The following is an 18,588-nucleotide window of genomic DNA, read 5'->3' on the forward strand; positions in this document are numbered from 1 at the left end:
GGTGCTGGAGGGAGCGAGGTTCCTGACTGAACACAGAGTGCAAGTTCTCCAAGGAGCTTGTGAGCCTTCTGCCTCTGTGGAGCATTTATACCCCATCCCCAGAGGGTGTGGACACAGTATGTAATGTCTTTTTTCTTTTATTTTTTCACTGCTTTTCAAATGCCCTTCCCTTCAATCTGTTATTGGCCTTCCTCAGAAGAGTCCCTTGTCCCATAAACTTTTTTACTTGGCTTCTTGTTAAGTCAAGACTACTCTTCAGGCTGTGCACCCATGAAATCATTGTCCTGCGGTAGACCTTCAAAGAAGCCACATAGTCTAGCCCGAGGATCTGCCCTTGTTAATTGGGAGTTAGTCCATCCAATGACATTCTTTTGTGTTATGTGATCTGGTAAAACCATGATCAAATTCACCTCCTGGCCCATCTGGCATTTCCAGGGAGGGACTAGGATTGAATCAAGGAACAAGTTGCATTAAGTCACAAATATGTTCCCTTTCCATCTGCTTTGAGACAGAATCCTTCAATGATACAGAATCCTTCAATGATGTGGAGTCCAAGCCTTAGAAGACGCTAGGTGGATGAGAATTGACTCGGGCCACAGCCAAGAAGGATGGACAGCTATTTGTGCAATGCCACCTGCCTATCACTCAAAAGGACTGTAAAAGGAAAAGAATCTAAAAAAGAGTGGATATATGTATGTGTGCAGGCATGCTCAGTCACTTCAATAGTGTCCACCTCTTTGTGACCCTAGGGACTGTAGCCTACCAGGCTCCTCTGTCCATGGGATTCACCTGGCAAGAATACTGGAGTGGGTAGCCTTGCCCTCCTTCAGGGGATATTCCCAACCAGGGATCAAACCCGGGTCTCCCACATTGCAGGCAGATTCTTTACAGCTGAGCCAGTGGGGAAACCCAGATACATGTTATGTGCATAACTGATTCACTTCGCTGTACAGCAGAAACTAATGTAACATCATAAAGCAATTTTCCTCCAATTACAAAACATAAATTTTTAAAAAGTAATAAATTTTAATTTAAAAAATAAAATTTAAAAAGGTCTGTAGAAAGAAAAACACCAATACAGTGTACTAACACATATATATGGAATTTAGAAAGATGGTAATGATAACCCTGTATGCGAGACAGCAAAAGAGACGCAGATGTATAGAACAGTCTTTTGGACTCTGTGGGAGAGGGAGAGGGTGGGATGATTTGGGAGGATGGTATTGAAACATGTATAATATCATATATGAAATGAATTGCCAGTCCAGGTTTGATGCAGGATACAGGATGCTTGGGGCTGGTTCACTGGGACGACCCAGAGGGAGGGTATGAGGAGGGAGGTGGGAGGGGGGTTCAGGATGGGGAACACATGTACACCCGTGGTGGATGCATGTTGATGTATGGCAAAATCAATACAATATTGTAAACTAATTAGCCTCCAATTAAAATAAATAAATTTATATTTAAAAAGAAGAAGAAGAAAAGTTATTTGATGTTTATATGAAATTTAAATTTTAAAAAAAAAGTCTGTAGAGAAGGGACTCCCCTGGTGATCCAGTGGTTAAGATGTCACATTTCCATCACAGGGGCCATGGGTTCGATCCGTGGTCAGGGAACTAAAATCCTATATGCTTCGAGGTGTGGCAAAAGAAAAAAGGACTGTAGAGGAATTTTAAATACAGCATTGTAAAGTAAAATAAAGTAAAAATAAAAATTTAATAAAAGAAAAAAAGATAGAGGCTTTGATAATTAGTTTGAGAATTAGAACAAGGAAGATTCTGGAAGAAGAGATCATTTAGAAAGAAGGCTGAGGAAATGCAAGCTGAGAAATCCATATAAATGCATTAAAATTAAGGGAGTCTCTGGAGGCAGGTGTGAGAAAGGAATACAGCTAGGCTTGCAAAACTTTTCCAGTGAGGTATCTAGCCATCATGTTAGAGTAGAGTGAGTGGTAAGTCTAGGAGATAGTCCGAAGGAGCCCCCTCAAGCATCAGAATTGCATGTTGGCTTTAACAGAAAATGTTTTTAAATTTCCAGTTAGAATTTCTAACGTTTTGCCCAATTCTCCAAGTATAATTGTCACACCAGGAAGATGCATCATACCCTGTCCAAGGCTCCCACCATCAGCCTTACTGGGTTACCTGCTACCTGATTTAAGAACCAAAGGTTGAAAGGTGCCAAGGGAGGGGGCTCCATGGTCATGTCATTGAATCCAAGGACCTGGGTACCCAGGAGAGAAAATGAGGAAACATGGCTAAAGGGGATTTTGCAAGACAATCTTAGAGTCACTGAAGGCACTAGAAGGTCTGAGGAAGGGGTGACCAAAGTTCTGAACATATAAATGTTGCGCCACCAGGTACCACCTGCCCTTTGGGGAGCAGCGCCCCAGCCTCTGCTGTGGTTTTGGCTGCCCTCCAGAAGCAGTTTTATTGACAGCTTATTGAAGTCCTTCCCCCCAGCAAGCTTTCATGATGGTATTCACGCAGCACTCCGCTTTGTCTCAGATGAAAGATCCTTCATCTACCCTCTCCAAGGCCATTATCGCCGCTTACTATAATGCCATTGACCAAAAGCTCCAGACTTATAATAAAATCAAAATCTCTTTGTTTTCCTCCAAGGCAATTAAAAGGGGAGAAATAGGTGGGTCCTAAGGCAAGCATCACTGAGACTTTCCAGAGGAAAGACTCAAGGCCAGGAGCTCCTGTCTCATTCATCCAGGCTTGGGACAAATGGAAAGCCCTGTGAATCAGACCGATGGGCATTTGCTCCTAGGGAACAGCACAAGCCTGCTTCCCAACTCTTGTCAGCCTGCTCCAAAGCACTGGCTTTCCAGCAAGGCACCACCATCCTGCCTTCCTCCCCACCCAGGGAGCTCAGACTAAATTCCAGCAACATCCTTCAAGCACTTTGGTCTTATCTACTAATTGGCCAGCATAGCATCATGGAGGCTTTAAGTAAAGGAGAATGTTTAGGTTCTAAGTATGAGAAGATTCAAGGATTGGGACAAAAAAGCGGACACACCTTGCATACAATGCAGAAAGAACCAAGACATGGGAAAAGAGGGAAGCAGGGAGAGATGTGTTTAATAAGAAAAATAAGAATGCAAAGAAGAGGCAAGGAGGGAACCTGGAAGGACTCCTCTGAACCACAACGGGTCATGTTGATCAGACGAAGCTAGCCAGTCTTCAAGTGAGGGAACCTGGAGGATGGAAAGATGAGAAGTAACCAAGATAACCTAAATGAAGGTACAGAAGAGTGGTCCACCCTGATGAGTGTCCTGAGGGATGTAAATGGAGATTCAGAAGAGATCTACAGACATGGGACCATAGTTTTTGAGGCCTCAAACAGAGGTGGCATTGTTCCAAGATGTCCAGCCCAGAGAATCAACTCCATGATCCAATCTGAGATTTGTTCATGGCTGAGAAATGCCCTGTTGTCTACATCCAGGCTGCAAAATGTCAAACGGGGCCCTGCTACCTGTTCCTGAATGATAGGAGTGTGTAGAAGAGAAAGGAAGAAAGGAGCTGGGGTAGTCCCACCTGTACATCTTCAGGGCACAGTCAATCGGCAACCACAGAGAAGATGCAGCAAAGAACAGGTTACACCTGTTACCTGCTGGCTTCTCCTGTAGATTCCTTTTTTCCCTGCAGAAGGTGAAATGGCACAAGAATTCAGGAGAGACACAGTGGACAGAGAGCTGGTAAGTAAACAATAATTTTACCATCCCTTTTAAATTTAGCTTCTTTCTGGCAATGATTTCAAAATATTAATAGGCTTCTGTGAATTTACTTCTTGAATTAGTGGGAAAGATGGGACTCCAGGGGCTTCCCTGGTAGATCAGACAGTAAAGAATCTGCCTGCAATGCAGGAGACCTGGGTTTGATCCCTGGACTAGGAAGATACCCTGGAGAAGGGAATTGCTACCCACTTCAGTAATTTTTCCTGGAGAATTGCGTGGACAGCCTGGTGGGCTACAGTCCATGGGGTTGCAAAGAGTTGGATATGACTGAGCAACTAACAATTTCATGGGACTCCAAGGTGATAAGGTCTGCATGGCCTCACACAGATTAGGAGTAGATTTCATGTACTCTCTTGATCTCCTAATTGAAGTACTTGCAGAATTTATTCACTCAGAGAGAAACTGAGCAGTCCAGAACTATCAAACCCACAATTTTACTTAGTTAAGTTTTTTCAAAGCACATTTAAAGAGCAGCTTCTCCATGCTGGACATGGGATGAAATTGAAACAGAATAATCACAGTTCCTGTAGCAAATTATCTTTTTATGAACAACTCAAACTAACATGGGTCCCCCAAATATCTGAGAAATGACAGAAGATGAGGACAGGAGATATTTTAAAGGTATACGGACATTTGGAAATTTATTTGTATTTAATGGATTTAGAAAACTGTATATATCACATTAAGGGCAGTAATCACTTTTTGAACTTCTACCAAATGCCTGGCATAGTCCTAGGACTGTGGGATGGGGGGTTGAGGGCCAGGGTGGGTGGGGAGGGGGATACTTGTGAGGGACAGGCAAATGATGTGCTCTCAGTCCCGCTGAGCAGGCAGTCAAGTCTATAACTAACTCTAATGTACAGTAATATAATTGAGCCCTTCATGTCCCCTCCAAAAAAAAACCAATTCCTTCCTTCCCCCTCCCTCTTTTCCCACACTTGTTCCTGCCCCAAACTCCAGTTAGCCCATTTCAACCCAGTTCATGATTCTCAGCCAGGAGGTGAAGGATGTGGCCATTTCAGATTATCTCCTTGTCCCCTAAAGGAGATTTATTGGTGACTCTACTCTCTAGGTGACTGAGAGGTTGGCTTCAAACAACTGATCTCACGAGAACCCTAGTCCCTTTAAGAATCTTTTCTTCAACCAGGCCTGGTAATGAGCTATTTTATTTTAATATCGGTGCTCGTTGCTTGGTGCTTCTGCAGCATCCCTGTAGGATCTGTGGTCATTGAGATGAGTTTCAAAGCAGGTGAAAGAGGCTTCAAGGGATGGGGCGTGGGACAGAAGATAGAAAAGAGGCAATGCTGAGTCAAGCAAGTGTAAGAGCTTCCTCTTTCTAGAAAAGGGAACGATATTAGTGGGGAGAAATGGAAGTGATGGGTGACCCTGCTGGTAGGTGGACACAGTGGCCACCCTCAGAATCAGAGAGAGATACTGGTGGTGGAGACCTCTCGGCAGAAGGCCTTGAAGCTAATGTGAATGAACGAACCACATGTTTAGGATGTCTGACAAGCTGGGGGAGGAAAGGGGAAGGAAGGCAAGAGAAGTGTGGGTACAAAAACTAGCCTAAAGGGGGAGCCTCAGCTGAAGGAGGCCAGGAGACTCAGCCTGCAATGTGGTGCGCAGGGAGGACATTGCAGGGTGAGATGAGGCTCTGGGGAGATTATCCTTTGGGGGATTCCCAGACCCTGCAAAATCCATCTCAGCCATCTCCCCCCAGACTTATTGCTGTTGTTCAGTCACTCAGTCATATCTGACTCTTTGTGACCCCATGGACTGCAACACAGCAGGCTTCCCTGTCCTTCACCATCTCCTGGAGCTTGCTCAAACTCAAGTCCATTGAGCCAGTGATGCCATCCAACCATCTAACCATCCCCCCAGCCTTGGAGAGTGTCTAAATCCAAAGTTTTATCCAGAGGTGCCTCCAGTAAAATACTTGGCAGTTTGGTTCAGGGTAATACGCCAGGAATGAGAAGACTTAGACTTGAGTGAGTCCCTGACTTTGAACTTCTTCCACGGCAAAATGCAGAGTGTGGAACCTGTTCTGTCTCCCTCAGGGTTTGGGGGTGGGGGCTCAAGTCGGATAACAGATATGAAAGCACTTTGTAAATGGTAAAATGATGAACATACATACGGGGTTCTACTTCTCTTCTCCTTCTCTACCTCAATGGACAACATGGTCCTAGTAATGGCGGAGAGCGACTGGCCTTCTTTGGTGATTTCCCACCATCAAAATCGCCAGGCTCCTCAGGCTATTTTCATTTTATGGCATAAATTCTCAGATATGAAAGAATCCTCAAGCATCAACAGTGTCTTATTCCCTTCAAGGAAAACAAATCAAAACATTGGTGTGATTACAGTTCTGTTGTCCTGCTGACGCAATCTGAGGCTGGGCCTCTGTACAGCACACTGGTTGAAAGAACTGTTGCTGGAGGCAGACGACCTGGATCTGAACCCTGGCTTCCCCACTGAGTAGCTGTGTGTCCTTGGGCATGTTCTTTAGCCTTTCTGAGCTTTGGTTCCTCATCTGCAAAATGGGGATAACAATAATATTGGCTTCATAGGATTGCTATAGGGTTAAATGAGTGTATGTATGTAAACTTATCCCTAACTTAAATTAGTGCCTGGCTAATTAGTAAGAGCTCAGTGAGTGTAAGCATCAATGATGACGATAATGATGAAGATATGTAATGACGATGATGATGGTAGCGATGGTGATGATGGTGATGGTGATGAGGATGACACAGATCATTGTGGTGGTGGTGATGGTAGTGATGATGGTAATAATGGATTGTTTGGTTTCCAGGGAAGCTCTTCACACCTTCCCAAGCATAATTATCTCCTTTACCCAGCATTTCTTCCCAAACCACTTCACACATTCACACACAGGCACACACACACAATGTCTCATCAAAGCTAATATTTTAATTATAGATGACAAGGCATTGTATATGAACTTAAGAAACACAGGTCAGTCACCCTGAGGCCCCACTGGCTCATTTCATGTCACCAGAAGAATCCCTCCACCACTGAATGACTCACCTCCTCTCCATCTCCTTACATGGGAAGAACAATGCTTCCCTCCTCTCTCATGGTGTGAGAGTAAGTGGCTTTATTTTGTTAAATGGCTTTGAACTTGTTGGATGAAAGGAGCTGTTTAAGTACAAAGGAAGAAGCAAAGGTGTTTGGGCTGGGGAGCTAAATTAAGACTGATTGAGATTGCTCTTTCTTATTGGGACCCACTCTTGGATATGTGTCTCAGGGATGCATTGCCTGTGCCCACACAGCTCTACACTTGGGAGAAGAGCAGAGGCACAGGGGAGGGGAGGGGAGGGGTGGGGAGGGTGAACAGCCTCTGACCTTCCAGAGCTTCCTACGATGCAAGTCCTGATGGCTCCCAAGCAAATCAGTCCTGTCTGCAGAGGCAATGGCCAACAGGTAGGTGTCCAGGCTTGAGAGCAGTTGGAGGCACAGCAGCCAGGTTCTGACTTAAAACCTCTCCATCCCTGAGACTTGGGACTGTGGTCACTCCCGCAGAGGATGGGCTAGACTTTGTAAATTTCTCAGCAAGCTACTCTGATTCAGAGAGTTCGAGGAGTAGAGAGGGAAGACAAGAACCAGCTGCTGGATTCAGTGTATCGGCTCTGCTTGTAGTTTCACTGATTAATAAGACCTAGAAAGCAGAAAGTCGTCAATTTGAGGGGCTAGAAGACCCTCTACAACCATCTTATCCAGCTCCATCAGATACCTGAGTGACTTCCTCAATGTCTTCACCGCGTGGTTATAAAAGCCCTCTTTGAATGCTTCTAGTGATGGGGAACTCACTACTTACTACTCGGCCAGTTCTGATGCTGCTTTCTGAAGACATGCTCTTTTTAGCCATCGCTGCTGAAATATGGAGCTTCTGGTTCATGTGTCTATTGACTGGAGTTCCAAGCTTGGCAGCCAGAAGGACTTGCCACTGGAGCCTGCAAGGGAGCTTGGGTGGGTGAGTTTGGCCTTTTGTAGATTGATATAGTGACCAGCTCAGCAATTACCATTGCTTAACATGTTCACCACTAACTCAATGGGATCAAGAGTTCCTCATCCACGAGATCAGGAGATTAAGGCCCATTCCTTCTGCAGTGATCTTACTTCCCAAATAAACCCCCTAACAGTGGTTCTTAAACTTGATTATGCATATAGAATCACCTGGAAGGCTCAAGGAAACAGACTGCTTATTCAGAAAGCCTGGGGGTGGGGCCCAAGAAGATACATTTCCACCAAGTTCTCATATGATGCTGGTATTACTGGTTGGAGGACCACAATTTTAGAACTACTGTCCTAAATTTTCTCATATTTGATTTTTGCCTCTTCAAAGCTTCCGAAGTACAGACTTTGGATATAGTTCAAAGAAACTGGGCTGCAAGCCTTGATTCAGCCCCCTGGCTAAAAATGGTAACAGCCACTCCTTCTTTGCAGGGTTTTTGTGGGACCCTGTGTCCCAGTGTTTATAAAGCCCCAGGACGATGCCTTGCTCAAAATGAGTGTGTGATCACAAAAACTTACTTCAAGGAAAGTATTCTGGAGGGGCCAGCAGAACCTCTGACCTGAGTTTTTCCTTTGCTCAAGGACCAGCTGGCTTCATCCAGATAAAAAGGTGGGGACGTGAGGGGTGTTATTCAGTCTGTATGTTTAAAGCTCTGCAATTCGGCTCTGTGATCAGGCTTGATCAGGTCAAGAGCTAGGTATTTCTCACCTGTGCTATTTTGCTGAACTTTCATATTTTAGCCACAGTGCTCACTGGCTTTGCCCTCTCCCAGAACCACCCTGGTGAGTAAACCACAATCTCTGTTTCTACATGAATGACTGGCTCAGGGAGGGCCACAGCATCCCTCTCAGCATCACTCAGCATATGATGAAGAACAGAACCACAGGCACTGGGCTCCTTATGCTGCACAAATGAAGTTTATTAGCAAATTAAAAGCAAGGTCTGAAAGACCAGGAGGCAGCAGAAGAGAGAAAGTAGGGCAGTCAGGACACTCTGAAAGGAGGAAGGACAAATCCAAGGGCCAGGGCTGAGTGACTGGACCAGAAAGCCCATCAGTAGAGAAGCTCTTCCTGCCTTCAGTCTCCGCCTAGGCTGACTGGGGCAGAAAGGCCTGGGGTGGCAGGTCTGGGGCATGGAGCCAAGGGACTACAGGCGTTTGCCATTTTCTGGCTCCTCCCGGTGAGGAGTAATTCAGCATCGAGATGATGAGCAGGACCCAGAAGGCCCAGAAAGGCAGGGAGAGCAGGAGGTACAGGCTGAAGGGCCCACACAGGTGATGGAGACTGGGGTTGCACACGGGTTGCAGGGGAGCCTGTAGAGAGAGAAAAAAAAAAAAAGTGTTTAAACATTGGCATGAACTGTGGTGCTGGGGAAGACACTTGAGAGTCCCTTGGACAGCAAGGAGGTCAAACCAGTCAATTTTAAGGGAAATCAACCCTGAATACTCATTGGAAGGACTGATGCTGAATCTGAAACTCCAGTATTTTGGTCACCTGATGCAAACAGCTGACCGTTGGAGAAGTCCCTGCTGTTGGGAAAGATTGAGGACAGAAGGAGAAGAGGGTGTCAGAGGATGAGATGGCTGGATGGCATCACCAATGCAATGGACATGAACTTGGGCAAACTTTAAGAGATGGTGAGGGACAGAGAGTCCTGGTGTGCTACGGTCCATGGGGTCACAAAGAGGTGGACACAACTGAGAGACTGAATGACAACAATGAATGAGAAGTGCATGAGAGTCCAAAATAAACAGGCACTCTAGAACTGGAAGAGCAGGGGACTTCTCTTGTGGTTCAGTAGCTGAGACTCCATACTCCCAGTGCAAGGGGCCTGGGTTCGATCCCTGGTCGGGGAACTGGATCCCACATGCCTCAACTAAGAGTCCTCATGCCACAGTGACAGACCCCACAGGCCACAGCTTGAAGATCCTGCATGCCACAACAAAGACTGAAGATCCTACGTGCTGCAACTAAGACCTGGTGCCGCCAAATAAATTAAAAAAGAATTGGAAGAGCAAAGCGGAGCTTAGGCCATACAGGTCCCTCTAAGCCTAGAAAGGGGAGGGACTGTTCCGAGTTCTCAGTGAGGCTGCAGCCAGAGCTCAGAGCGCCTTGTGCAAAGTCAGTGTTCTCTCCCACCAGGAAAGGAACACAGCTAAGAAAAAGGCAGAAAGCAGGTGGAGCAGAAACAGGCCAAGGCCAGCCACTCTCTCAATTTAAACACAGCCCCTAGGGGCTTCCCAGGTGGCTCAGCAGTAAAAAAATTCACTTGCAGACACAGGAGACCCAGAAGATTCAGGTTCGATTCCTGGGTCGGGAAGATCCCCTGGAGAAGGAAATGGCTACCCACTCCAGTATTCTTGCCTAGAGAACCCCAGAACCCAGAACCCCAGGAGCCTGGTGGGCTACAGTCCATGGGGTCACAGAAAGTCAGACACAACTTAATGATGAAACAGCAACAAAGCATTTATAAACACAGCCCTGCTCCTGCTCCTGCTCCTGCCTGCTCATAGGGGTACACCATCCGCCCACCTCTGTCACAGGCCTATTGAGGAACTAACAATGAGAGAATAGGTACCGGTGCTCCATGCGATGTTTTTAAATGCTGCAAGTGATGCTCCTGGGATATTCCAGAAGGAATTTAGCAAAACCTAAATGTACTGACCCCTCAGTATGTTAGCCCTGGTGGGAGTGACTAGCACGTGGAAGCGTAACAGGGATGGCATGAGTTTCAGAATTCTTACACACCTTCCTCCATGTCCAAGCAGCACCAGGCTTACTGGGGAGCAAGTTTGTCCTCAGAGGTAGAATCTGCAATGCCACTCCCTCCTTTTAGTTCATTCCCAATAAGAGGTCTCTGCTTTTACACATGATATTGATATAAACAACATCAGACTACATACTTGCAGTCCTCCTTTTCCAGAAGGTTCCGGTATGTGGCAATCTCACCCTCCAGCCGGGCCTTGACGTCCAGCAGCACCTGGTACTCCTGGTTCTGCCGCTCCAGATCAGCCCGGATCTCAGACAGCTGCTCCTCTACGTTGCTGATGAGGCTCTGCATCTGGGCCAGCTCAGTGCCGAAGCGGGCCTCAGATTCACACAGTGAGTTCTGCAGACAGTCCTTCTGCAATACCAAAGAAAGAGGGGAAGAGGTTAAAAGTCACAGACCCTGTACTCAGCCCCTTCAGACCATGACACCCCAAGCCGTCATCAGGCTCAAAGAGCAAGTCCTCAGCAGCAACAACTAACAACACGCTGTGGCTCTTCATCATAGACCTTAGAAGAAGTTTGCAGAACCTCCCTCACTGTGTGAATGTTCATTTCCTCAGCATCCACACACACTAGAGAGTTCTTGCAAAGGCAAAGAAAGTGAAAGTGAAAGTCACTCAGTTGTGTCCAACTCTTTGCGACCCCATGGACTATTCAGTCCATGGAGTTTGCCAGGCCAGAATACTGGAGTGGCTAGCCTTTCCCTTCTCCAGGGGATCTTCCCAACCCAGGGACTGAACCCAGGTCTCCCACATTGCGGGCAGATTCTTTACCAGCTGAGCCACAAGGGAAACCCAAGAATACTGGAGTGGGTAGCCAATTCTCTTCTCCAGTGGATCTTCCCGACCCAGGAATCGAACTGGGGTCTCCTGCATTGCAGGCGGATTCTTTACCAACTGACCCATCAGGAAAGCCCAAAGGTAAAGAAGTCAAGGTTAAAGCTGGGTCCTTGGACGATATCTAAGTGAGGCATGTATGGAACCTGGGGACTGCCCATGAGAAGCGGGAGCCCACCTGAGTCTTCCACGCTCCCAGAGGAACTCACCAGCGTGTGCTGAGCCTGCAGCTCCACCTCCAGGGTGTTCACTGTGCGTCGAAGCTCCAGGATCTCTGACTGGCAGCACTGCAGCTCCTCTGAGCAGGACATGGCCTGCAGGCTGATGCCTTCAGACTATAGCACAAGCACACAGAGAAGTGACCGCTCCCCTCCCTGGCCAGATGCAGCCAGGTCCCTCCCTGCTCTGCAGCACCGCCCTCACCTGAGTTTGGAACCACTGCTCCACGTCACGGAGGTTGGTCTCCACCACGGCCTCGTACTGGCCCCGCATCTCCTCCAGCACCCTGCCCAAGTTCACGGTGGGCTCCACGTCCAGCTCAATCTTGAGCTTATCTCCCAGCTGATGCTTCAGAGTGTGGACTTCCTATGGACATAGGAGGACATCCCATTGGTGGGGCTCCCGCTGCCCTCCACTCAGAGCCTCACCTCCCACTTCCCATTAGCTCCAGTGATTTCCCTGCACTCCTCTGAGGATGAGGCACTGTCTGCATTAGTGTGGTAGTTTCCAAAGCCATTTAGTGGGTGGGCTCCCTGTGAAAGCCAGAAATCCCCTTTGAGGCCTAACCACAAGGCACAACCAGGAAGGGCCTCATTGCTTCCTCCGAAGAAGTCTGAATTCACCCCAGGACATCTCCACGTGCCACCCAAAGGCCTCCTGCACCTGCTCGTGGTTCTTCTTGAGGCAGAGCAGCTCCTCCTTCCGGGACTCCACCTGGGCCTCCAGGTCAGCCTTGGCAAGTGTGAGGTCATCCAGCGCCCTGCGCATCCCGCAGACATCAGCTTCCACCAGCTGGCGGAGGGAGTGCTCCATCTGGAACCTTCACCAGGGCAGACACGGGGATTGAGGTTAAAGAGAAGAGGGCCCATGGGACACAACCCACAGGGTAACTCGCTGGCCTTCTGTCTGCTGTCCAGCCTGGACAACCAGGCAGAGCGGCCGGTCCTGAGGATACCAGCATGGCCCGCGGACAGTGCCGCCCTCGAGGGCAGATGGCCAAAGGGGAAGCGGTAGAGTAGACCCTCATCTTCCATGCCCCCCGACTGAGATGGACCCTGCACTCTGTCCCAGATTAGGTGCCAAACCATGATGGGAAGAAGCTTCCTTCACCCTGGGGGAGTGAGGCGTCCACAGTGCCCAGAAGAAAGACAATAGAATGCAATGTCCTTCCTGCTGCCCCGCTGGACCCTCTCAGGGAACCTAAACCCTCTGACCTCCACGTAGCTCTAGGCTCCCGATTTCTATCATGAATTACTAGTGCTCACAAACTGGTGGAGCTGCACTGCAGAGATATATCTTTTACCAAGGCAGCAGAGTTTCTTACGAAATGACCTCGGATAGGAAATGAGGGGGCGAATTCCGGTTCTACTGCTCAACAGCCATGTGACTTCCAGTTGGCAAGTCCCCTCAGGGCTCTGGACCCCATGTCCTCAGAAAGCAGATGCCAACACTGCCCTGCCCACCTCACCAGGGTCTTCTTATATAGAATCAAGTGGAGGAAGTGTTTCAAATCACACTATAAACTATAAAGGCTAAACAATTGCAGGGGACCAGGGGTGTTTTCTCAAGGCCTTGAACTTAATGCCCTCTGTTTATGTCAGCTGTAACTGTTGGTTTGGGATCTTGGTCGATGGCATCTCTGATGCCAGGTGCATCACCAGAGAGGCATCAAGGTAGGCATCTGGATCCTCCCCCAAGTGTGCTACCCCAACTCACTTGGTCCTGAAGTCATCTGCAGCTAGTTTCGCATTGTCTATTTGCACGACCAGCTTGTTGTTCTCAGATTTGACGCACAGGATCTGAGGAAAGAAAGTACACTCAGGGGTTCACTTATTCCCAGAATCACCTATGGCCTCAGTCAAAAGAAGAGCCACTGGCCAGGTTCAATCTACAACATTGCCTTGAGAACACAAACTCCCAAACGTGTGAGTGATGCTGGTGTGGCATGGAAGGGGCACACGCAAGAGGATGCATGGCAAAGGGGGAAGACATAGAGCCAAAGGAAGCAAGAGGCGGGAGATGGCAGCAAACTGAACACATAGCTAAGACATTATTTTGCCAGATCTGAGGCTTAATCTGATATAAACAAGAAGAGCTAGAATCTAGGCCACAGAACAATGGGCTGGTTATGAAAGTTTCAGGTAAGATGGGACCCATTCTTTTTGGGGGGTTATGTATCTTTCTGATCCATCCATTTTTTTTTTCCTTGAAGTATAGTTGATTTACAATGTGTGCCAGGCTCTGCTATACAGCAAAGTGACTCAGTTATACATATATATATGCATTCTTTTTTATATACTTTTCCATTATGGTTTATCACCGGATATTGAATATAGTTCCCTGTGCTATGTATTAGAACCTTGTTGTTTATCCATTGTCAATGTAGTGGTTTGTCATCACCAGCCCCACACTTTTAGTCCATCCCTCTCTCTTCCCGCCATTCCCTTGACAACCACCAGTCTGCTCTCTATGTCTGTGAGCCTATTTCTGTTTTGTAGATAGGTTCATTTTGCCATATTTTAGATTCCACATATAAGTGATATGATATGGAATTTGTCTTTTTCTGACTTACTTCACTTAGTGTGATAATCTCTAGTTGCAACCATGTTGCTGGGAATGACATTATTTCATTCCTTTTATGGCTAAGTAATATTCCATTTTATATAGGTACCACATCTTCTTTATCCACTCATCTGTTGATAGCCATTTAGATTGTTTCCATGTTTTGGATATTATAAATAGTGCTGCTAAGAACATTGGGGTGCATGTATCTTTCTGATCCTGAGTTATATTTTTGTCTGGGTATATTCCCAGGAATGGAATTACTGGATCATATGATAATTCTATTATCATAATTCTGTTCTGTTAGGATTAGTTTTCTGGGAATCTTCATACTATTTCCCACAGTGGCCATACCAACTTACACTTAAGGTAGGATCCAGTCTTAGTAAGTTGTCTCTACCACTGGCTGGTCAACCTCCTCAAAGTTCTTCTCTGAATCTAGCCATAGCTCCATGGCCCTTATTCTGACATTCTTTGTCTTTCTGTCTCCAAATCTAAGTAAGCTCTACAGAAGCATTCCATTTATAATTGAAGACGAGAGCAGATATACATAAGAGACCAATGCTACCGAATACACTGGCTCTTAAAGGACATTAGAACATGTATCCCTGACCCCTTTAACTGCCCCAGAACTTAACTTGCACTGTTTTTGCAACTACAATTGAGGAATTGTAAGTACTAAAACTAAGTTAGCATAAACTCAGAATCCCAGAGAATCAAATGCTGCATCTTATCCTTGACATATTCACATTCACCTTCACTCAAGAGAATCTCTTCCCCCAAGTCTGGGGTTAGCAGGTGCAAACTATTATGCAAAGACTGGATAAACAAACTGTACAGCACAGGGAACTATACTCAATATCCTGGGATAAACCATAATGGAAAAGAATATTGAAAGGAATATAGGGACTACCCTGGTGCTCCTCTGGTTAAGATTTCTTCAGGGGGTACAGATTTGTTCCCTGGTGGGGGAGCTAAGATCCCACATGCCTTGCAATCAAAAAACCAAAGCATTAACAACCTCCAATTAAAATAAATAAATTTATATTAAAAATTTTTTAAAAATAACAGAAAGAGTACTGTAACATTTCAATGCTTTTAAAAATGATCCACATCAAAAAAAATTTTTAGGAATATTAAAATATATATATGTATAACTGAATCACTTTACTGTACAGCAGAAATTAACAGAGCATTGTAAGTCAACTACACTTCAATTTAATAAAAAAAAGTCAGCTACAGCTGATTCCGCCATCAATCCAGGCCCTGAAGATTTAGTGCAAAGGTCAATCATCTTTTTCTGTAAAAGAGCCAGACAGTTAATCTTTCAGGCTTTGCAGGCCATGAATCTCTATCACGACTACAGGACTCTGCCACTGGAGCATAAAAGCAGCCATTTACAAAGTCAGGCAAGAGGCTGACTTTGGCCTAGCAACTGTTGTTTGCCCACCTCTGATGGGAAGCATCACAAACCTCACCTTCTGCTGCAGCTCCTCGATGATGCGGAAGTGGCTCTGATAGTCCGGACACACGGTGGACTCGGGGCATTTGCTCAGCTCTCGGATGCGGCTCTCCAGCTCCGCGTTGTCCCGCTCCAGCCCGCGCACCTTCTCCAGGTAGCTGGCCAGCCGGTCATTCAGGAACTGCATGGTCTCCTTCTCGTGGCTGTTGAAGAAGCCTTCGCCGAAGGTCCCGCAGATTCCGATGTTGCCGGGAATGTCGCAGGTGCCCGGCAGGGGGCAGGCAGCGTTGCAGCTGTGGGGCAGACAGAGGCTGGGTCGACCCAGAGGGGTTGTGCCCACTCGGACTCGGTTGGCGTGTGCCAGGGTGGCCGAGAGGCCCAGGGAGGCGGCCCCGGCCTGTGAGAGCGGCCCACTGAGGAGAGAACAGCAGCTGATGGAAGTCATGGCCAAGACTCTTGCTTTGTCCACGGTTGGATTTGCTCGAGTTTGAAACCTCCCTTCTTCCCTAGACCTTATATAGGCCTGTCGTGGGCGTTGGTACCAGAAAACTGGCGTTTTCCTCATGAATATGTATATGGATTCTTAAACAAGTGCGCTATTACTCAGTTGAATTTGTCCCCTGTAAAGAGTTAATGAGCTCATGAAAGAGGCCATGACCCACACAGCCTCCCCTGACCACAGGGTCCTAAGAAACAGAAAATGAGGTCGTCTTTGAGGTGCCACGTCCTGCGGCTTTTGTCTCTCTCCCCTCTGTCCACTGATCCCTGTGAGGGCTTGGAGAACCAGAGCCTCCAAAAGTGTCCTCAAAATGGCTCTCACTTCCATACTCTTTTCCTGCCGTTGAATGTTCCCATCATGGCAAGTTTAAAATATTAATCCAGTGGGCACACTGAGGAAGAAAAATTTAGGAGTTCATTTCAGCAGATTGGTGTGGACTATGCATTGTGGGACACTGCTGGAGGGAGGGAGTCCTATTTTAATAAGAAGGATAAGAAATTTAGTGACCCTGATATTAAAAAGGCAATAATAGAGAATGCTAGAAAATAAGTTTTTTAATTAAAAAAATTCTTCAAGAACTATGATGATTTTAAGTAGAAGAAAACACACTGACAGACCAGAAAGACTTCATGGAAAATGGAATATTTAAATTATTTTTCTATGTATTTATTTTTGGCTGTGCTGGGTCTTCATTGCTGCTTATGGGCTTTCTTTGTTTGGTGAACAGGGGCTACTCTTTGTTGTGATGTGCGGGCTCTAAGAACACAGGGTTAATAGTTGTGGCACACAGGCGTAGTTGCCTCGTAGCATGTGGGATCTTCCTGGACCAGGGATCGATCCCATGTCCCCTGCATTGGTAGGCAGATTCTTAACCACTGGACCATCAGAGAAGTCCAATAGGAACATTTAAAATGTGTTTGGGGGACTTCCATGCTGGTCCAGTGGCTAATACTTTGCCTCCAAATGCAGGAGGTGTGGAGTTCAATCCTTGGTCATGGAGCTGAGATCCCACATGCCTCATGGCCAAAAAATCAAAACATAAAACAGAAGAAGTATTGTCACAAATTCAATAAACACTTCTAAAATGGTCCACATCAAAAAATAAAAATAAACCTGCTTTGAATGATGGCTTCCAGAAAGGGTTGGGGGGAAGAGCATTTCTCATAGAGAACAGAATGAACAGAATGAAACATGTTTGAAAATGGAAAATAGTCTGCCTGTGTTGGTACTTCCTATGAAGACTATATGCCAACACTGGAAAGTTATGTTTAGTCCAGGTTGTTGGAAGCCTTGAATGCCAGAACCATTTCATATTTAATCTTCAGTTAAGGGAAGTCAAAAACAGGGCGCTTGCCCTGGAAGCTGATTCTCCTCAGATCTGAGGAAAAGTAAATATCCAGGTTCCTTTAGAATGAAAGTAACAGAGAAGAGATGGACGTTTCCTATGTAAATATGAGGAGAAAACACTAGGCCAGAACAATGAAAGAGAAACCTAAATTCCAAGCTGATTTTGGTGGTTGAAAACTGAATAAACACACTTAAAAAAAAACTTTTTATTTTGTCTTGGGGTATAGCCGATTAAACAATGTTGTGATAGTCACAGGTGAACAACGAAGGGACTCAGCCATACATGTACATGTATCCATTTTCCTCCAAACTCCTGTCCCACCCAGGCTGCCACATAACATTGAGCAGAGTTCCATGTGCTCTACAGTAGGTGAAGAGATAGTTAGGGAGTTTGGGATGAATAACTAACAAGGACCTGAATAACACACTTTTTAAGAATCCATGAGCCAAAGTCAAATGACAAATTAAAAGTATTTTAAACTAGATTAAAATGAAAATACAACTAATTTTGACAATTTAGACTTTCCCTATACAAGCGTAAAGCATAGTTTTTGGAACTGGGAAAAAAAACTAATGAATGAAACTAGGTAATTCAAGATTCTCAAGAACTTGAATTATGCTCCTGTGTATTGGCGTCCATAGGCTAATTAAGGTGGGCATGGTTAGTACTTTTTGATGTCTGTTTTCAGATCTCTCCCCCCCGCTTTCTGGCATCTTCCCTTGTTAGACGCTAGTCCTCTCATTGACTTCTTATTTAAGAAGATATACACTCAAGAACTTTGATCTTTCATCTTTTGAAACTTCCTGTGTTTTCTTTGAAAGTCACTTACCTTGGTTGTCTGTGACTCTAGGAGACTCTAGAACAAAATTTGAATGTCCTTAATCTTCAGACACACTCAGAGGATCAGAAGCTTTATGGCCTCTTCTATACCTCAAACAAACAAAGTGGCCAGTTGTTCAATAACCCCTGGAAAAGGGCAGCTAGCCAGCTTCCAGGCGATGCTAATGCAGATGCTACCTTGACCCCACTCCTAAGATGAATGAATTCACCACGAGGGCCCCTGAGGCAGCAGTACATATTTTGTTGTTGTTTAGTCACTCAATCTAGTCTGACTCTTGTGCAACC

At 46.1% G+C, this 18,588-nt stretch overlaps 1 protein-coding gene across 1 annotated transcript; it reads right to left on the reverse strand.

Moving 5' to 3' along the window:
• Positions 1-8,960: 8,960 nt before the first annotated feature.
• Positions 8,961-16,061, reverse strand: LOC138083780 (keratin, type I cuticular Ha7-like). Its single transcript, XM_068977666.1, has 7 exons — positions 15,633-16,061; positions 13,309-13,391; positions 12,256-12,412; positions 11,797-11,958; positions 11,583-11,708; positions 10,672-10,892; positions 8,961-9,081 (listed from the first exon to the last, which is right to left on the reverse strand). The coding sequence occupies exons 1-7, from the start codon at positions 16,059-16,061 to the stop codon at positions 8,961-8,963; spliced, it is 1,299 nt and encodes a 432-aa protein (XP_068833767.1).
• Positions 16,062-18,588: the final 2,527 nt, after the last annotated feature.

The sequence above is a fragment of the Capricornis sumatraensis genome, chromosome 8 (genome assembly GCF_032405125.1).
Source record: "Capricornis sumatraensis isolate serow.1 chromosome 8, serow.2, whole genome shotgun sequence".
NCBI lineage: Eukaryota > Metazoa > Chordata > Mammalia > Artiodactyla > Bovidae > Capricornis > Capricornis sumatraensis.